We start from the raw sequence: 16,238 nt of genomic DNA on the forward strand, positions 1-16,238 counted from the left end.
ACACTAACCTCTCACTTAAAATCAAATTGACAAGCATATCTCATACCAAAACAAACAATAAACAAATAGAAACTCATCGAAAATGAAATTCATGAAATTCACTAACCTTTATGAATATAGTACAGATCAATAACAAAGATGTTGATTCAGATCTTGGTTGCACATCTATGGTGATTTGTGGATGAAAAGGGGTAAGGGTTCAGAATAATCATAAAATATGAGTTTTAAGAAATTTACATGAAGAGGGCAATCTTGGTATTATTGTAAAATTTTAAATAAATTTGGGTGTAACTTGTTTTTTTTTTTTTTTTTGTGACTAGCACCAATCTATAAAAAATGGAGTAATATGTGATATTATAGATCCAATAAAAATATGTTTTTTAAGGAACAAAAATATGTTAATTGTCCCTAGTATATATATTTATCTATTTAAAAATATAAAACAAGGTCAAATCTCATACTTTTAAGAGGAATTTGTTTCCTTCAAAAGAAGAGGAATTTACTATTATTTATATAGATAAATATAAATTATATAAATATCATTGTTGCAACACCCCACAACCCCGACTTTAAATCATTAAATAAAAGAATAAATTTAATTAAAACAGGGGTTACACACACTCAACATTAATATCATTTCGTAATTTAAAATTTCAAATAGCAACAAAAAATAGTTCATCATTCTCAATGAAATAAATTAAGTTCTCAACAGCAAATAAGTCAAAATAAAATTTCCAAAACTTTAATTCCAAAAAATAACCTCAACGATAAACCTCAAACTCTAGTGTTACATATCAGAGCACGTATTCGTCTACATAGTTTATTCACTATTCATAACTAAAATAAAGATGGAGCAAGCAAGCAAGCTTCTGGTATCTAACTAAATTTAAAATAAAGAAGAATCAAGCATTGGCTTGGCTAGACCAAAGTTACTTCAATTTAAACTAAATTTTAACCAATGCAATTTTATAAAAAGAAGTTTCAATAAAAAAAATGTTTATCCAAAACATACACTACTAAAAGAATTTTCACCACATTTTGATTTAGAAAATGAGATTAGCACACAAAGGAAAATTTTAAAATCAAAATGATGAGTTTGATGAAGCATGTTCTTCCATTATGCAAAGCACCAGAACACAGAGCTGTAGTAAATAAGTTGAAGCCTTGAAGGAAAGATTGACAATAGTAACATTTTGTTATCCAACCCCTTCTATTGACATTGCACCTGCTAAGAAGTTAATTGGTGTTGTTTTTGGATTTCCAAACAGTTGTATTTGGATTTCCAAATTCTATTTATCTACCGAAGTTGTTACTAGGTTGAGTCACGACCAGGTCGCTCTCTTTAAGACGTTTCGTGGCACTGTCCAAATTGTGCAAGACAGACTATCAACCACGCCGCCTCCAGGATAAAACAAGCCCAGCTGCAACTGTGCGGTTAACTACTGCACTGTAGATAACCGTTCGAGAATTACACCTTCAATATGGTACTAAGACCAATCTTTTAACACTGAAACCAATATGGTATTGTAACCACTCAATTATGGTGTTGAGACCACTCAAATATGGTGTTACCACCATTCTAATTTTTAACTTCTCCAAATATCAATAGGCATTTCAACCACTCAAATATGGTGCTACGACCATTCTAACATCTAACTTCTCCATGAGTTGAAGAAGAGTATATATGTTTAAGATCATTCTTATTATATCGAAAAGCGACTATGATCTTAAAACATTATTTATTCCGACGAGAATGAATTATCGAAGGGACTATGCTCTTAAGACCATTCTTAATTCCGAAGGGACATTAAACCGAAAATAGACTATGGTCTTAAGAACACTCTTAATTCCGAAGGGACAGAAAAGAGTAGAAAAAGGAGAAGAACTTATCAACACAAGTCGAAGGAGGGAGAAGAGAGGAAAAACACAGGAAGCATCAACTGTGAATTTCGGTGTGTGGAATGCACTGTGTGAGCTCTCTATTTATAGAGAAAGTTCACAACTAATAAGTGAGAAACTTTGGGAGCAAGTAATTCTCATATTTGATCTAGTACAAAAATATCTCAAATTGAGTCTCAAAATATATCATATTGAGTACAAAAATATATTATTCAGTACATAAATATATTACTCAGTATCAAAATATATTTTAGATCATGTACTAAAATATATTAGATTGCCTTCCCAAATATTTCAGATTGAGTTCCACAATATTATAGATTGCGTTCCAAATTATTTTAGCAAAACTTGGGGACTAAGAAAGCACTTTCTTATAATGATTAAATTAATTATTTAATTTATCATTTCCAAATAATAAAATATATATCAGTATATATTTTTTTCTCAGTGCTTACTTCGTTCACATAACTATGTACCTCTTAGAGGTACACCCCCACTATATAAACACTACTAATGTGTGTTCCATCCGATGTGGGACTTCCATTTTTTCAATTCACACAACACTAGTTCTACCCAACATGGGAATTTGTGTTTAGTCTTTTTAACTCAATTTCCACACATGTTCCAACAATTGGTGAAGGAAACCAGCAAGTATACAAGAACATGACACATGAAGAGTACTTTAATAGGTTTTTCAATAGGAAACCTTTATTGATAGTCTTAGATTATGATAAATGATGTTATTTAATTGCACACTATGAGGCACATACACTCTTTGGATTAGGCGTGTCCTGGTGTCGGACACGATAAATTATTAACGGTGTCGACGTATCAGTGTCCGTGGTTCATAGATTGCACATCATTTTTATTGTACAACTCTTCTGCTATATCCTTTTTGAGTAATAATCAAGAAAAAGTCATGTAAATTGTATCTTTGTTTATCTAATCCATAAAAGTGTAAAGAATAAAAGATGACAAAAGTGAGTCTAAATTATGATTTTTATTTGCTTTATCGTTTTTTAATATATTAATGAAGTTTAATCCTCTAAAAAAAATTGTGTTGGTTACGCTTCCATGTTTCAATTGGCTTTGGGATTGCTTTTTCCTTGAGAACACAACTTTTCAAATTTCAATACAGATATAGGTTAGTTAACCAACAATAACGTTCTAATTTTTTTGTTAACAAGAATAAAGTTCTAATTAAATTTTGTATAGCTGGATAATGTATAGGTAAAGAAGTTGAACTAACAATACTTATAAGTACACATTTCTCACCAACTCACCCTTGCTTGCACATTTTTATTTACAATATTTGATCTATAAAAGCCTACATACAACACATACAAAACACACAACAGAAGCATATCAAAATCATTAGTATTGCAAAGAGCTCCACTATAATATATCTACCTGAAGTTCTCTCCTCAGCTTGGTTAAACCATGGCTTACATCAATTTATCAAAAATCATTTTTTCATTAATGGTTCTAGCTATATTGTCAACCAAGAGTAACACAATGGTTCTCGGGGCACGCAATCTTCTAGAGTCGAACATACCTGAGGTTCCGAAACTTGATTTTCCACCTATACCAAAGCCTGAGCTTCCAACGATTCCTGAATTACCTAAGCCAGAATTACCTAAGGTACCTGAACTTCCAAAGCCTGAGCTACCTAAGTTTAATGTTCCTGAATTGCCAAAACTCGAGTTTCCCAAACTCCCTGAGTTGCCTAAAGTTCCCGAGTTGCCTAAGTTCCCTGAATTGCCCAAACCTGAACTACCTAAAGTCCCCGAATTGTCTATGCCGGAAATTCCAAAGATACCCGAATTACCAAAGCCTGAGTTACCTAAACTTAATGCCCCTGAATTGCCAAAACTCGAGCAACCTAAAGTCCCTGAATTGCCAAAACATGAACTACCTAAAGTCTCTGAGTTGCCCAAACCAGATATCCCTAAGGTACCTGAATTGCCAAAACCCGAGCTACCTAAGGTACCTGAATTACCAAAACCCGAGCTACCTAAGGTACCTGAGTTGCCCAAACCAGAAATACCAAAGGTACCTGAATTACCAAAACTAGAGTTACCTAAAGTACCTGAATTGGCAAAACCTGAACTACCGAAATTCAATGTCCCTGAACTACCAAAACCCGAGTTACCTAAAGTCCCTGAAACTCCTAAAGGTGTTCCAACCAATACTCCTTAAGTTGGAACTAGTTCCTTTCATTGCATATGCTAAAGTCATATATAGTTTTATATACTATATTGTGTCTAAAGCTCATCTTTTGTGATGGGCGTGATATTGTTTATACATATTTTTAATTCCGAATTATATGTTGTAGATCACAGAGTGGTTGTTAAGGTTTAGCTTGAACCTTATTAAGAATACATATTATGTTTAGTTTGAGCTTAATTAAATCGATTGTACTACTTTTTATTGTTGGTCATATCCTTCATGTATAAATGTTGTTGAATTTAATCATATTGTATTTTAGTGAGAAACATCCAGGATTTTCAAATTCATTTCGTTTGAGAGGATATTTTATCTTGTTTTATAGAATTTAATATACAATTTCTAAATTCAACTTCATAACTTTTGAGAAGTCTTGCCCTCTAAACATGAAATAAATAATTTGATAACCATTTAATATAAATAAATAATAATTTTGTGGTTGATTCGAAGCACAAAATCCCAATATCTTACAAGATGAAATGATTATCGAGAAATTACATATTGTTTTTTTTTGTGGTGTTCGAGATTCGAATCACACACCTTAAATATATTATCAATTATCCTTGTCAACTAAGCTAAACTTATAAGGATCGAGAAACTACATCTGATTGTATTTATCAAATTATTACCACCTTTCATTAACAACTAAGTTGTAAAGACACGTTAAAAAAAAAACTTTATAGACATCTTGCATAAAAAAAAAGTTCTAAAAACATGTTATCATCAATCCTGCATGATTTTTCTCAACTAAAAATTAAACTTGATTAAGACTCAGGGCCGTCCCTGAGAATTCGGAGGCTCGGCTCTGGAAATGAAAAGAGGTCAGTGATAAAATCAAAACGTATTTTTTTTAAAAGAGTAATGTTCTATTTATATTTTTTAAAAGATAAATACAAGGTGTCGTATATATGCGGTACACCCAAAAGTGAAAATGACTACCGTATACATGAGGAACCCCACATAACACCAAAAGCAATAGGAACTAATTCTAATAGGCCTAAAAGGCTAAAACAAGAGGACATAAAATGAACCTGCACAAAACCACCAAAAGCCATGCGCGCACAAAGCTGGCAGCACAACAACCAAGCAGTCACAAATAGTGTTGTTTTAGCAATTCTGTTAATAATCAACCAAATCTCTATCAATCTCTATTTTAGCAATTTCAACATTCAACAAACAGTGTTGTTTTAGAAAGGGGAAAACCGATTGAAATTTGAAACAGTGTTGTTTTCAACATTCAACAAATCTCTATCAATCTCTATTTTAGCAATTTCAACATTCAAATTAATGAAAGAGAGTTTATTTACTTACCAAACAGGAAAACTGATTGAAACTTTGAGAGTTGAGAGTCTACGTGAATCAGTGATGATTTGGTGAAGAAGGAAGAAGAAGAAGGAAAGTCTGATGATGTGAATCAGTTGATGATTGATCACTGATGATGATTGTGAATCGGTGATGGAATGGAAGAAAATCGGTGATGATTGATGAGCGAGCGACGAGCGTGAAACGTGAAACTAGAGAACGCGTTTCAACTTGTGAGGGAATGAAATAATTTTTTTTTTATTGGAGGATAGTATACTACTGAATATAAAAAAAATAAAATTGAGGCCCATCCTTGGAGGAGGCCCAGCTCGATTGAGTTGTTTGCAATCCCTCAGGACCGGGCCTATTAAGACTCCGCCAACTAAAGTACACAACACAACTTAGAACTTTTATTTCTTTAACTCACGCAACACGTGACCATATATGTAGAAGTAAGTAGATAAATATTTCCCAAGTTTGTTAATGATATTCGGAAACTGTTCCTTGAAAGTTTCTACTGGTACCGCAAGCTAGCATTATAAAAAAAAATTAAGAGCACATTGACTCTGTATCAAACATTGCTCGTTTCACGTCAAAAAAAAAAAAAAAAAACATTACTTGTTAACAAGGCAACAGAAAATCTTAGCTTAGCCTATGTTCGAATTTATGGCGTTTAATTTTTTTTTAAAGAGGCTCAAATGAATTATATTACCACATCAAAAAGTCTTTCCCAACACAAGGTGTGCGAAGGAAAAAACAGAAGAGTCCACACAGAGTTCAAACAATATATACAAGCTACAGGCTATGCAAGAACAAAATAGAACTGAATAGGAGAAAATAAAAACTAGTCTATATCTAGTATGGTAAACGGACTAAGCCACCACCACCCATGATAATTGAAGGAAAGAGAAGCATACTTCACATTCAACCACATGAAAGTTTGAGACTTAATCTTGTCAACAATCTGCACAACTGAGCATTCTTTGCCATTAAATAACCTGTTATTTCTCTCCTTCCAAAATTTTCAAAATGTTGCAAACCAAATGACCTGTAATATTGAGCACTGTGTCCCTGCGATACCCCCAACAAAATTAAATTGAAAGAAGTGATCCTCGGTGTCAAAAGGCATAACCGTGTCAACACCAATCCACCGAAAAACATAGTACCAAACAGAGCCAAAGAAATTACAATGAAATAATAAATTATTAGCAGACTCAGCCACGCCACACCCTCCAACACACATCTGAGCATCAAACTCTATAACACACGCCAGTAAAGGTTGTCCTTTTTTTTTTTTTTTTGAAGAAGCTAAATTAGCCCACCCAAATTGACACTAGAGGGAATCGAACCTGAAACCTTGAGGAGGAGCACACTCCCAAGTCCCAAGCCTATACCACTAGGGCAACCCAAATAGGTTGTCCTTAGTTAATAGTCTATCGCGAAACAAGCGCCACGCAAACAGAACAACCTTCAAAGGAACATCTTTATGCCAAAAAGAAGACACTGGCACCACAGAATCAATATGAGGCTGCAAATTCAGAACTTTGTAAGCACTACGAACAGTGTAAACTGAAGACGGTTATGGCGTTTAAAATTGATTTTGACTGTTTGATTGTAAATTTTAATTGTTATAGATTATTTATGTAAATTTTTTATAAAAATATAAAATCATTTGATATGTTTTTAAGAATCATTAAGATTAATGGTTTTCTATAAAAACACACGTTAATTTTTTCTAAGACACACAAACTGTTAATCTTGCTGAGTCTAAAAAAATATATCAGATGATTTTAGATTTGTGTAAAATTTTACATAGATAATTTATATGATATAAATTTTACATTTTGGGACAAAGAAAGTGGGTTTTTTCTTACATTTTGGGACGGAGATATATATACATTTTTTCTTCTATTTAAATATAATCATACATTTTAGTTTTAATTATTTATTTGTTTCCCAATTTTATTTTCCATTAAACTTCAGTTTAAACGGTCCTCGTAAGCTTACCTCAGTTAATAGAGACAATGCATAATATATGCAAGGTCTGAGGTTCAAACCCCGGCCACCACAAAAAAAAAAAAAAAACTTCAGTTTAAACTATATTAAACTCAGTATAGGATTTATTAAATTTAATAGATAATATAAGTGGACTAATTTAGCTTCTTCAAAAAAAAAAAATGAAAGTTGACTTAGTTTGTAAAAGTTGACTCATGTGCAAAATCTTTCTTGTGTTCAATTATTGTTGCCGATGTGACAACATCTTTTGGTGGATGATCGTATTTTGGTGGGTGATCCTAAGTAGCTATTTATTAAATTCTGAGTTATAATAAGAGTAATCTTTTTTCTTTTATTATTTTTGAGATCTAATTTAGGGAAATTTTTGAGATATGTAAGTTTTTTATGAATTTTTGATTAACCCGGGCAACGTCGAAAAAAAATAAAAGCCACTGACTTTGAGATTATAGATTTTGCACTCTCCTACAGTTCTGCTAGTTACGCCACTGACTTTGAGATTGCATAGGCTTTCAATGCATATATAGGATGGTTAACCAAAAAAATAATTGTAATTAAATTTTAGTTACACAATTTCATCTATTAAACCCTCGAGTAATGATACATAAACACCCTTAGGTGGCAGTACACCCTTTGACACCCACACAAAAATCTAACACGTAGTCACGTGGACCCCGCACAAGCACACTTTCTCTTTCCTCTCCTCTTCTCTCTTCCTAGTGCATGGGGTGTACAAAAGTGTATGAGAATAAATGGTGTCTATGTAACATTTTCCTAAACCCTCACATATAACCCATGCATAACACACTACAATAGAAGGCATATCAAAATCATCATATTAGTATAGCAAACAATTCCAACTACTATAATATATCTTCCTGAAATTTTTCTCATCATCTTGGTTAAACCATGGCTTGCATTTCTTTGTCAACAATCATTTTTTCATTCATGATTATAGCTATTATGTCAGGAAAACCTAACACAATGGTTTCTGGGACACACAATCTTTTAGAGACAAACATACCTCAGCTTCCAAAACTTGATTTTCCACCTCTAGCAAAGCATGAACTTCTTAAGGTTTCTGAATTACCAAAGTCAGAAATACCTGAATCATCAAAACCGAAGTTCCCTAAAGTATTTGAGTTGTCTGCTCCAGAAATTCCAGAGTTATCTAAATTTGAAAAGTACGAGCTACTTGAAATCCCACAACTACCTCCTCTCGAAATTATTATTCAACCTCCTGACTTTGCTATCATTATACCTGGACCTATTTTACGTAATCGTCCATAAATTCAAACGTAGTTTTCTACTATATATGGCCATATTGTATGATAGATGTGGTATGATTTATACATATTTTCATTCAATACTATATATCATAGGCTACAAAACCATAGGGGAGTGATTGTTATGGTTTAGTGTTTGTTGGGTATCACGATGGATTTGTCGGAATCAATGTGACCCATTGTGATTCTAGCACACTGACGGTAACATCAAACATACGCTTTGAACCTTATTAAGATTACATATTTGCTTTTAGTTTGAGCTTCTTTAAATCGATTATGGCATGATCCGCATTGACTCACGTTATATGATTAACCAAAAATCTAAATTATGAGGACACATCCAAGGGTGGGAATAGGCATGTCAATCGATAGGGGGGTTTTCAATCTAGCCAATATCAGATTTATGTTAGACTTTCTTGAAAACAAAAACTAGAATGCAAGAGCATCAATAGTAGCTACGAAATAACTTTTTAAATATGAAAACTTAAGACTTTATAAAATAAATATAAGTATTTTATTGCAATTATTATTACATTAGATTTGTACTTTGGGTTACAATTATAATTTTTCTAACTATTTTAGTAATTTAAATTTATTAACCTACGTATATTAGTTGCATATTCAAATGTATTATTATAAATTATAATTGAAATATGACTTTATATATGTTGTCGAATTTTTCAAAATGTCATGTTAAAAATAAAAATTGAGTTTAATCTAATTGATCTACTACCATATTTGTCGATTCATAACCAACAATGGATGGTAACAACTAACAAGTGTCTCAAGGAAACTAGTCAATCAATTAAATATACTAAAATTATTTTAAAACTTGTACAATCAACCTCTTAAAAGTGTAAAAAAGAATTCTTTTAAAAAAAAGTGTAAAAAAAAAACTTTTTTTAATGCAAAATTTACTTTAACCCTTTGGCTTTCCGTGTAATCAAAAAAATAAAAATACAAAATTTACTTTTATTGTTTACTTAACAAATATTTTAGGGACATTAGTTAAGACAATCCTTTGAATATGAGACAATCCTTTGAATATAAGTGGAATTTTGAGAGTCGCAAATTAACTAATAAACACAATATAAGTTTGAGAAGAGTCAAAAAGAATCATTTTCGCAAAGTATATATCCTAATTCAAATTAGTGTTTATTATAGAACTAGTCCTAACAATATCAATTCAAATATTAATTAAAATTAGAGTTAAATAAATTTTCATCCTTAAAAAATAGTAAATTTTTATTTTAGCTCGTAAAAAATAAAATAAGATGTTTTTATCTCACAAAATTTTTAGTTATGTTTTTGATCCCTAATGGCCAATTTATTTACATATGAATGTCAACATTACGACTCTTTTATGTTCAAGATGTGTCAGCGTTAAGTCTGTTTATAAATTTTTCCACAAAAAAAAAAAAAAAAAAAATCATACAAAATGTAAACAAATATGGTAAACCAAAATAAGCTTCAGTCCAGGAAAACATGTACCATTTCATAGCATGATTCACAAAAGAAAAAGACACAATTAAACACATGAAAATAAACATAATATATGTCAAGTTTCCACACATTTTTACTTCTTTATGTGAGATGAATAAAATCATCGAGGTGCAAACATAATATAACAGATACAATGATAGATAGATCCCTTTAAGCTTTTACCATAGTTAAAAACCAGCCCATCCAGCAGGTTGAGAAGTTGATTTGCTCTCAAAACCCTTCGCCTCACGGAAAACATGAGCTGTACTCCCTTCACCAGGTCTTGGCATCTGTGGGCTACCACTACCAGCACGAGCAGCACTAAATGTATCTGCACCAAAACCCCAAGAATCAAAATCAGCAGCTGGTTGAGTAGCCGGCTTGCTCTGCTGACCATTTCTTGACCTAACAGATTTTGAAGCATTGTCTGCTGAAAGGGATTTAAACGGTTCGCTTTCCTCCGAGAAAGGTTGCCATGATGACTTTGGTTCTGAACTAGGAGTTTTCCATTCACTTCTATCCTGCTGAAGTTACAAAGAAATCACAGTTAGGATGTCATATATATAACCACGTGTCACAAACACAACAACATAAACAAAATAATTCATGCAAATACAAATTAATTGGGACGAAAAAACTACAAAATGCTTATTACCGAAGATGCAGATGATGCAACTCCAGGAGAGGTTCTGAAACCTTCTCTACTAGGAGATGGAGTTTTTGCTGCAAGTGTTTGCTTGAGATCCTGCAATTCTTGTCTTTGTGAACGGCAAATAGCAGTAAGCTTTTCATACTTGGCAGTGATTTCAGATTTCTCTAAGTTAGCTTCCTTCAGCTGCTCCCTGAGTTTCTCCACCTCAGACTCTAATGCTTCTTCCCTTGTGGATTTGTTACCATGCCCGGAGCTTAGCTTAGCGGTATCAAACTCTGCAACAAAAGTGTTAAAAGACTGGTCTTGAAAATTATTATTTTTCTTCTCCAGATTTGACATTTGCTTCTCATTTGCATGACCTTTATCTGGGAAAAAATTTATTTCAAAGTCCTTGGAAGATACAGCTTCAGGTTTGTGCAACTTTCCATGTATACTGCTTTTTACAGTCTGAGTTTGTGAGTTAGTCACTTTGTTAGTACTAACATTTTTCGGTAACTGATCATTGTCCGGACGAACTCTGTGGTGGCTAGATCGTTCTTCATCATATACAGGTTTGCCCTTTTCCTCGGGGACACGTGAATCCTTTGCATGCAGAGTGGACCAGAAAGCACCAAGCTGCCCCCCACTTTCCCCTCCCCTAGAAGCAAGAGATGGCTGAGGGGTAGTTTTGGGTTCTGCAACTGATGGAGGAGGAGGTGGATTTCTGCGAGGCATTGCACTTGATTTGTTTGTGGACATTGAAGCACCTACAAAAATTTAGCTACAAATTAATCTTTCTGTCTGATATTAGGTTAAAATAAAATATACAAATCCAATCTTCTACCAAGAGTTTTTTTTCTTTGCCCTAACTCACTTCAAGGGTAACATTCAATGATGTAAGCATTCAAAAAACATATCATGTTATAGCATTCAAAAAATATGAAAATAGACTTATCATGTTTATTCAAGACATGCCTCACCTTCATGATTGTTGGAAGCGGGCGATTCAGGTGGCCTGTCAGGTAATGACTTTTGTAAATCAATGGGTAGCTGCTCATTAACACGAAACCAAACCTGCCACCACAGTAGTGTACCCAATGTCAGTGATTGATTGCTCTAATTCTAGTGCCTAGGAATGCTATGGATGGATGATCTATGACCAACCTAAATTGATGGAGATGAATGGCCAATCAAGCAAAGCGCTTGCCTGCGTGATATCTGGTCTGTCGTCTGGTCGAGCTTGAAGCATGTCTCTGATCAAGTCTGTGAGGGTTGAATTGAATTTAGGTAGATCAGGAATGCGGTAGTTTCCATTTAAGACTTGGAGCTTTGATTCCCCATCAAATGCACTTTTGAAGTAGCATATGCGAAAAAGAAGACACCCAAGTGCCTAACATATTCAAGGAGTAATATGATTTGTCAGTTAGCAGAAAATGATTTCACAAAAGTAGTTGCAATAAAGAGATGTTTTTAGCGTATATGACGACTTACCCATATGTCCACTTTCTCATTAATGACTTCTTTCAGGAACAGATCCCACATCTAAATGCACACAAAACAAAAATTTGTGATCATTCATTCATTTGTAATTGTATCATACATAACTACAATTTTTTTTCATGGGCACAAAAAATGGAAACCCAAGGTGGTAGCCAGGACATACGAGGCATTGTCCTGGCATTCAAATGCACATAGTGTTCGAGTTTATGGCTTTCCATCAGCTCTACGCCAATGAGATTGAACCTAAGCACTTGAATAACTTGGCATGGGCTAGAGCTTTCAAACACAACCGTTGGGGCTCACCTTAATTTAAATAGAAAAAACAAATGTCAACATACCTCGGGGGGTCTGTAGGCAGGGGTTGTGTACTTTCTGATATTATCTTCCTCAATTCCCATTTCTTCTGGCTTCTCAAAACGTTTGTGATTTGTGGAAATGCTTCCAAAATCACACAATTTCCATAAACCATCTGAACCCAACAGAAGATTTTCTGCTTTCAAGTCTCTGAGAAACAAAAAGAAAAGTGATTTACTAATAATTCTAAAAGCACCTGACAAACTCGTGCTAGATTTATCAAACTTCTGAACAATGTCACGCAAAAATAAAGTAAAATCAGGCATATCAAACAGTACAATTCAAATAAACATATTGAAAGAAGAATCACTAGTATTGTTACCGGTGAGCAATAGGCGGGGACTGGCAGTGCATGGCAAAGACTGCATTACACACGTCCCTGAAGATTAAAAGAACCTGCCTCTCTTCAAAATAACCAGCACCACGGCTCTCCAGCACACTAACCAGAGACTTCTCACAAAATTCCATTACAAGGAATGCCTCTTTTGTCCTACCCATATCATAGATGGCATTGGCATGAAGGGTGACAACATTGGGATGTCCAATCAACAACTTCATCACAGATATCTCTTTCTTCACTAATCCAAGTGATTCTTCATCGTTGCATATTATGTGCTTCAAAGCATACTGTTTTGACATATGTACAGCATCACGAGCCAAGTAAACACATGAGAACCCTCCTTCAGCAATGAGCTTGTGGACATGTAGTTTGAGATTACCAACGTCTATAGAACGGCCTTCAAGACCATTTTGCTCTTTATGCGCGAATGGCTTAAATTTCCACATCTTTGAAAAAATAGACTATGTTTCTGCATACATAAATTTAAATTCAAATATAAGGCATAACCTCCTCATAAAAAATTGCAGATTCTCTAACTAACGAATAGCATTTCTTTGGCGCACATGACATCAAATCATTTTTACAACAAGCATATGACAATGTCTATATACATGGAAAATGAATTTCCTGCACAGCTAGCAATCACTAATGCCAATGTCAGCAGTCCGATTTGTATCTGCCGATTCGGATTAGATGACTGTCAGAAAATCCGGGGCCATTTACATGCTGTTATCTATACTATTTCATTCCATCCTCCACGTTAATTGATCTATGTCGTCAACTCTTAGGGGGTGTTTGTTTCAAGGTTAAGAATGACATTCCCGGGAATACATGGCTAGGGAATGATTATACCCATGTTTGTTATGAGGTTGAGAAAAAAATATTCCTGGGTATAAAGGTTCCTGGGAATGGAGTAACTTCCCATAACTTCCATTATTCCCATGAATATATTCCCATGTAAAGAGATGGGAATGTGCATTCCCATGATATTATGCATAGATTTAAAAAAAAAAATTGTAACTTCCAATTTTTCCAGGAATGTCAAGTTATTTGCCAAACACTTTTTTTAACAAATACCCAAGAATCAAATTTTCATATTTTCATTCCCGGGTATGTTATTCCTGGGAATAATTTGTGTTTCCCAAAAACAAACGCCCCCTTAATAATTAAAAAGGAAACACCACTAAATTCAACATAATACACCTTAACGAATATAATGGATTTGGATCCTCTCATGTTTGAATCAAACGCAGGCGTCTTGTTGATCATCTCACCATTAAAATTTATTGGACCCCACTTGCATATTTTGAAATTGGTAAGGCCAATACATTTTAATAGTGAGATGATTTACATAACCCTCTCATGTTTAATTCAAACATTAGAGAATCCAAATCCAATCCAATCATAATAATGACCTTACTAACACAACCATAATCATAATGATAATCATACAATTTCTTAACCCAGTCAGCAACATGAACTTAACTAACCTCATAATCACGAAAACATAAACCATCATTGATCAACCAAATTCAAAACTCTTTTTAGTACCTTTTGAACAAAATTACAATCAATAACATACGTGACTTCAGACGTAATTATGATTGAAATGGAAACATTTTTAATGATCTAAAGATTATGATTGATTTACGATACAAAAAATCTTTACAATGACGATGAATTAAATTAAAAAAATATAAATTTAGATAGACAAAAATAAGAAAATATCCATAAATCATGATATCATACTATATTTAAAACATCTAAAAAAGTTACATTGATCAGCAACATAAGCATAACAAAACCTTATAAAAACATAAACCATCATTGATGAACTAAATAAATAACCGTCAAATAAGATCCAATAATACCATAACGTAATTTCCAATCATCGTTAATTCACAATCATCACCCATATATTCAAATCCAAAAGATCCAATAACAACAGCAACAAAAACAAAAACATTGTCAAAAAAACACAACAACAAAATAATATTTACCTAAAAAAACAAAAAAACTCAAATCCATAAACAAATCCTTAAATCCGAAAATTCAGCTCAAATCGAATAAAAAACACACCTTGGATCAATCGATCTGTAACACTAAAAAAACACAAAACTCAAATCCACAACAAAAATATCAACTTTTTCACAATTTAAATCTGAAAAAACAACACATAATTTTTTTAAGAAAAATAAAAAAATTGAAGAAATTAGTTACTGAATCTGGTGATTATACCTGTGAAGATTGAATTGAAGGATCGGGAAGTTGAATGAAGAGTTGGAATCGAAATTAACACGCCATTGATAGATTGGGATTGAGATTGCTGTGCTAAGTGTTTTTTTCAGATTTGGGGAAGTGAAAAATGAAAGGAAAAGAGTGAAAAAGGTTTTTATATGAAGAAAGAGATGATGAATGAGATGGGAGATGATTTGTACGGTGGAGATTGCGTTGGATGTGGGAGATGAAGATGGATTGTGATAGATGGGAGTGTAGAGGATAATGTAACAGATGATCTTAATCATGACACATGTCTTGGTTTTTATTTTCTTATCTTACATAAATATAAACATAAAAATATATACTACAAATTCAAAGTCGATAAAAATAAAAATGATGAACTTGTTAACAAATTTAGATATCTATGTTAATAAAATAAAACAACAAAATATATATGCTTACTAATGTGATTATATTCAAATCTTTTATACACTTATGTCTTCGGATATGCAAACATTGATGACGTCAAAGTAATTGATTAGATATGCATTTGATTGAAATTGATCTTTCAACGCGAGTCAGATAAACATCGCATTAAGACGAAAATAAAAAACATACCGTATAAAGACGGAAAAATCAAAACAAACAAAATCAATGTTAAGACGGCGAAATCACAAAAAAAAAAAAAAATGTATGAACATATGTGAAAATCACTTATTTAACTATAAAGAGAAATCTTGTCAAAAAAACAAACTATAAAGAGAAATAATTTTTTTTTCCTAAAGCATACTACTCTTTAATAACTTTAAATGGTTTCCTAAAAAAAATAACTTTAAATGGTAAATTTTAATAAAAATTTGTCTATTTAGTTATATAAAAATTGAAGCATTTGCTTTTTTACATATAATTTTTTTAGTTTGAAAACTTAAAGACTTTCCAGAAAATATTAGTTAGCAAAACCCATAAAATAATAATTTTTTAAAAG

General features: G+C 32.8%; 2 protein-coding genes across 3 annotated transcripts; one reads left to right on the forward strand and one right to left on the reverse strand.

The window, feature by feature from the left end:
* Positions 1–3,254: 3,254 nt before the first annotated feature.
* Positions 3,255–4,411, forward strand: LOC25488722 (protein PELPK1). The gene has a single exon (XM_013603664.3). The coding sequence runs from the start codon at positions 3,340–3,342 to the stop codon at positions 4,096–4,098; it is 759 nt and encodes a 252-aa protein (XP_013459118.1). The 5' UTR covers positions 3,255–3,339; the 3' UTR covers positions 4,099–4,411.
* A 5,769-nt stretch (positions 4,412–10,180) lies between these two features.
* On the reverse strand, positions 10,181–15,429 carry LOC25488724 (probable serine/threonine-protein kinase DDB_G0280111). Of its 2 annotated transcripts, none has more exons than XM_024779424.2 (8): positions 15,272–15,429; positions 13,016–13,502; positions 12,678–12,843; positions 12,331–12,381; positions 12,047–12,229; positions 11,820–11,913; positions 10,864–11,606; positions 10,181–10,729 (listed from the first exon to the last, which is right to left on the reverse strand). In XM_024779424.2, the coding sequence occupies exons 2-8, from the start codon at positions 13,477–13,479 to the stop codon at positions 10,397–10,399; spliced, it is 2,034 nt and encodes a 677-aa protein (XP_024635192.1). In that variant the 5' UTR covers positions 13,480–13,502; positions 15,272–15,429; the 3' UTR covers positions 10,181–10,396. The 2 variants fall into 2 exon arrangements, with proteins under 2 accessions (XP_024635192.1, XP_013459120.1); XM_013603666.3 differs by having other exon boundaries at positions 10,181–10,732.
* Positions 15,430–16,238: the final 809 nt, after the last annotated feature.

This window comes from Medicago truncatula, chromosome 3 (genome assembly GCF_003473485.1).
Source record: "Medicago truncatula cultivar Jemalong A17 chromosome 3, MtrunA17r5.0-ANR, whole genome shotgun sequence".
Classification (NCBI taxonomy): Eukaryota; Viridiplantae; Streptophyta; class Magnoliopsida; order Fabales; family Fabaceae; genus Medicago; species Medicago truncatula.

What these genes read in the sequence shown, in the direction of transcription:
- LOC25488722 (XM_013603664.3), top strand. Translation starts at nt 3,340, where the DNA reads ATGGCTTACATCAATTTATCAAAAATCATTTTTTCATTAATGGTTCTA.
- LOC25488724 (XM_013603666.3), bottom strand. Translation starts at nt 13,479, where the DNA reads ATGTGGAAATTTAAGCCATTCGCGCATAAAGAGCAAAATGGTCTTGAA. An exon ending in CGCTTCCAACAATCATGAAG is followed by an intron (nt 11,607 to 11,819) that starts GTGAGGCATGTC and finishes AAATTTTTGTAG; the next exon opens with GTGCTTCAATGTCCACAAAC. An exon ending in TTGCATCATCTGCATCTTCG is followed by an intron (nt 10,733 to 10,863) that starts GTAATAAGCATT and finishes TTGTAACTTCAG; the next exon opens with CAGGATAGAAGTGAATGGAA.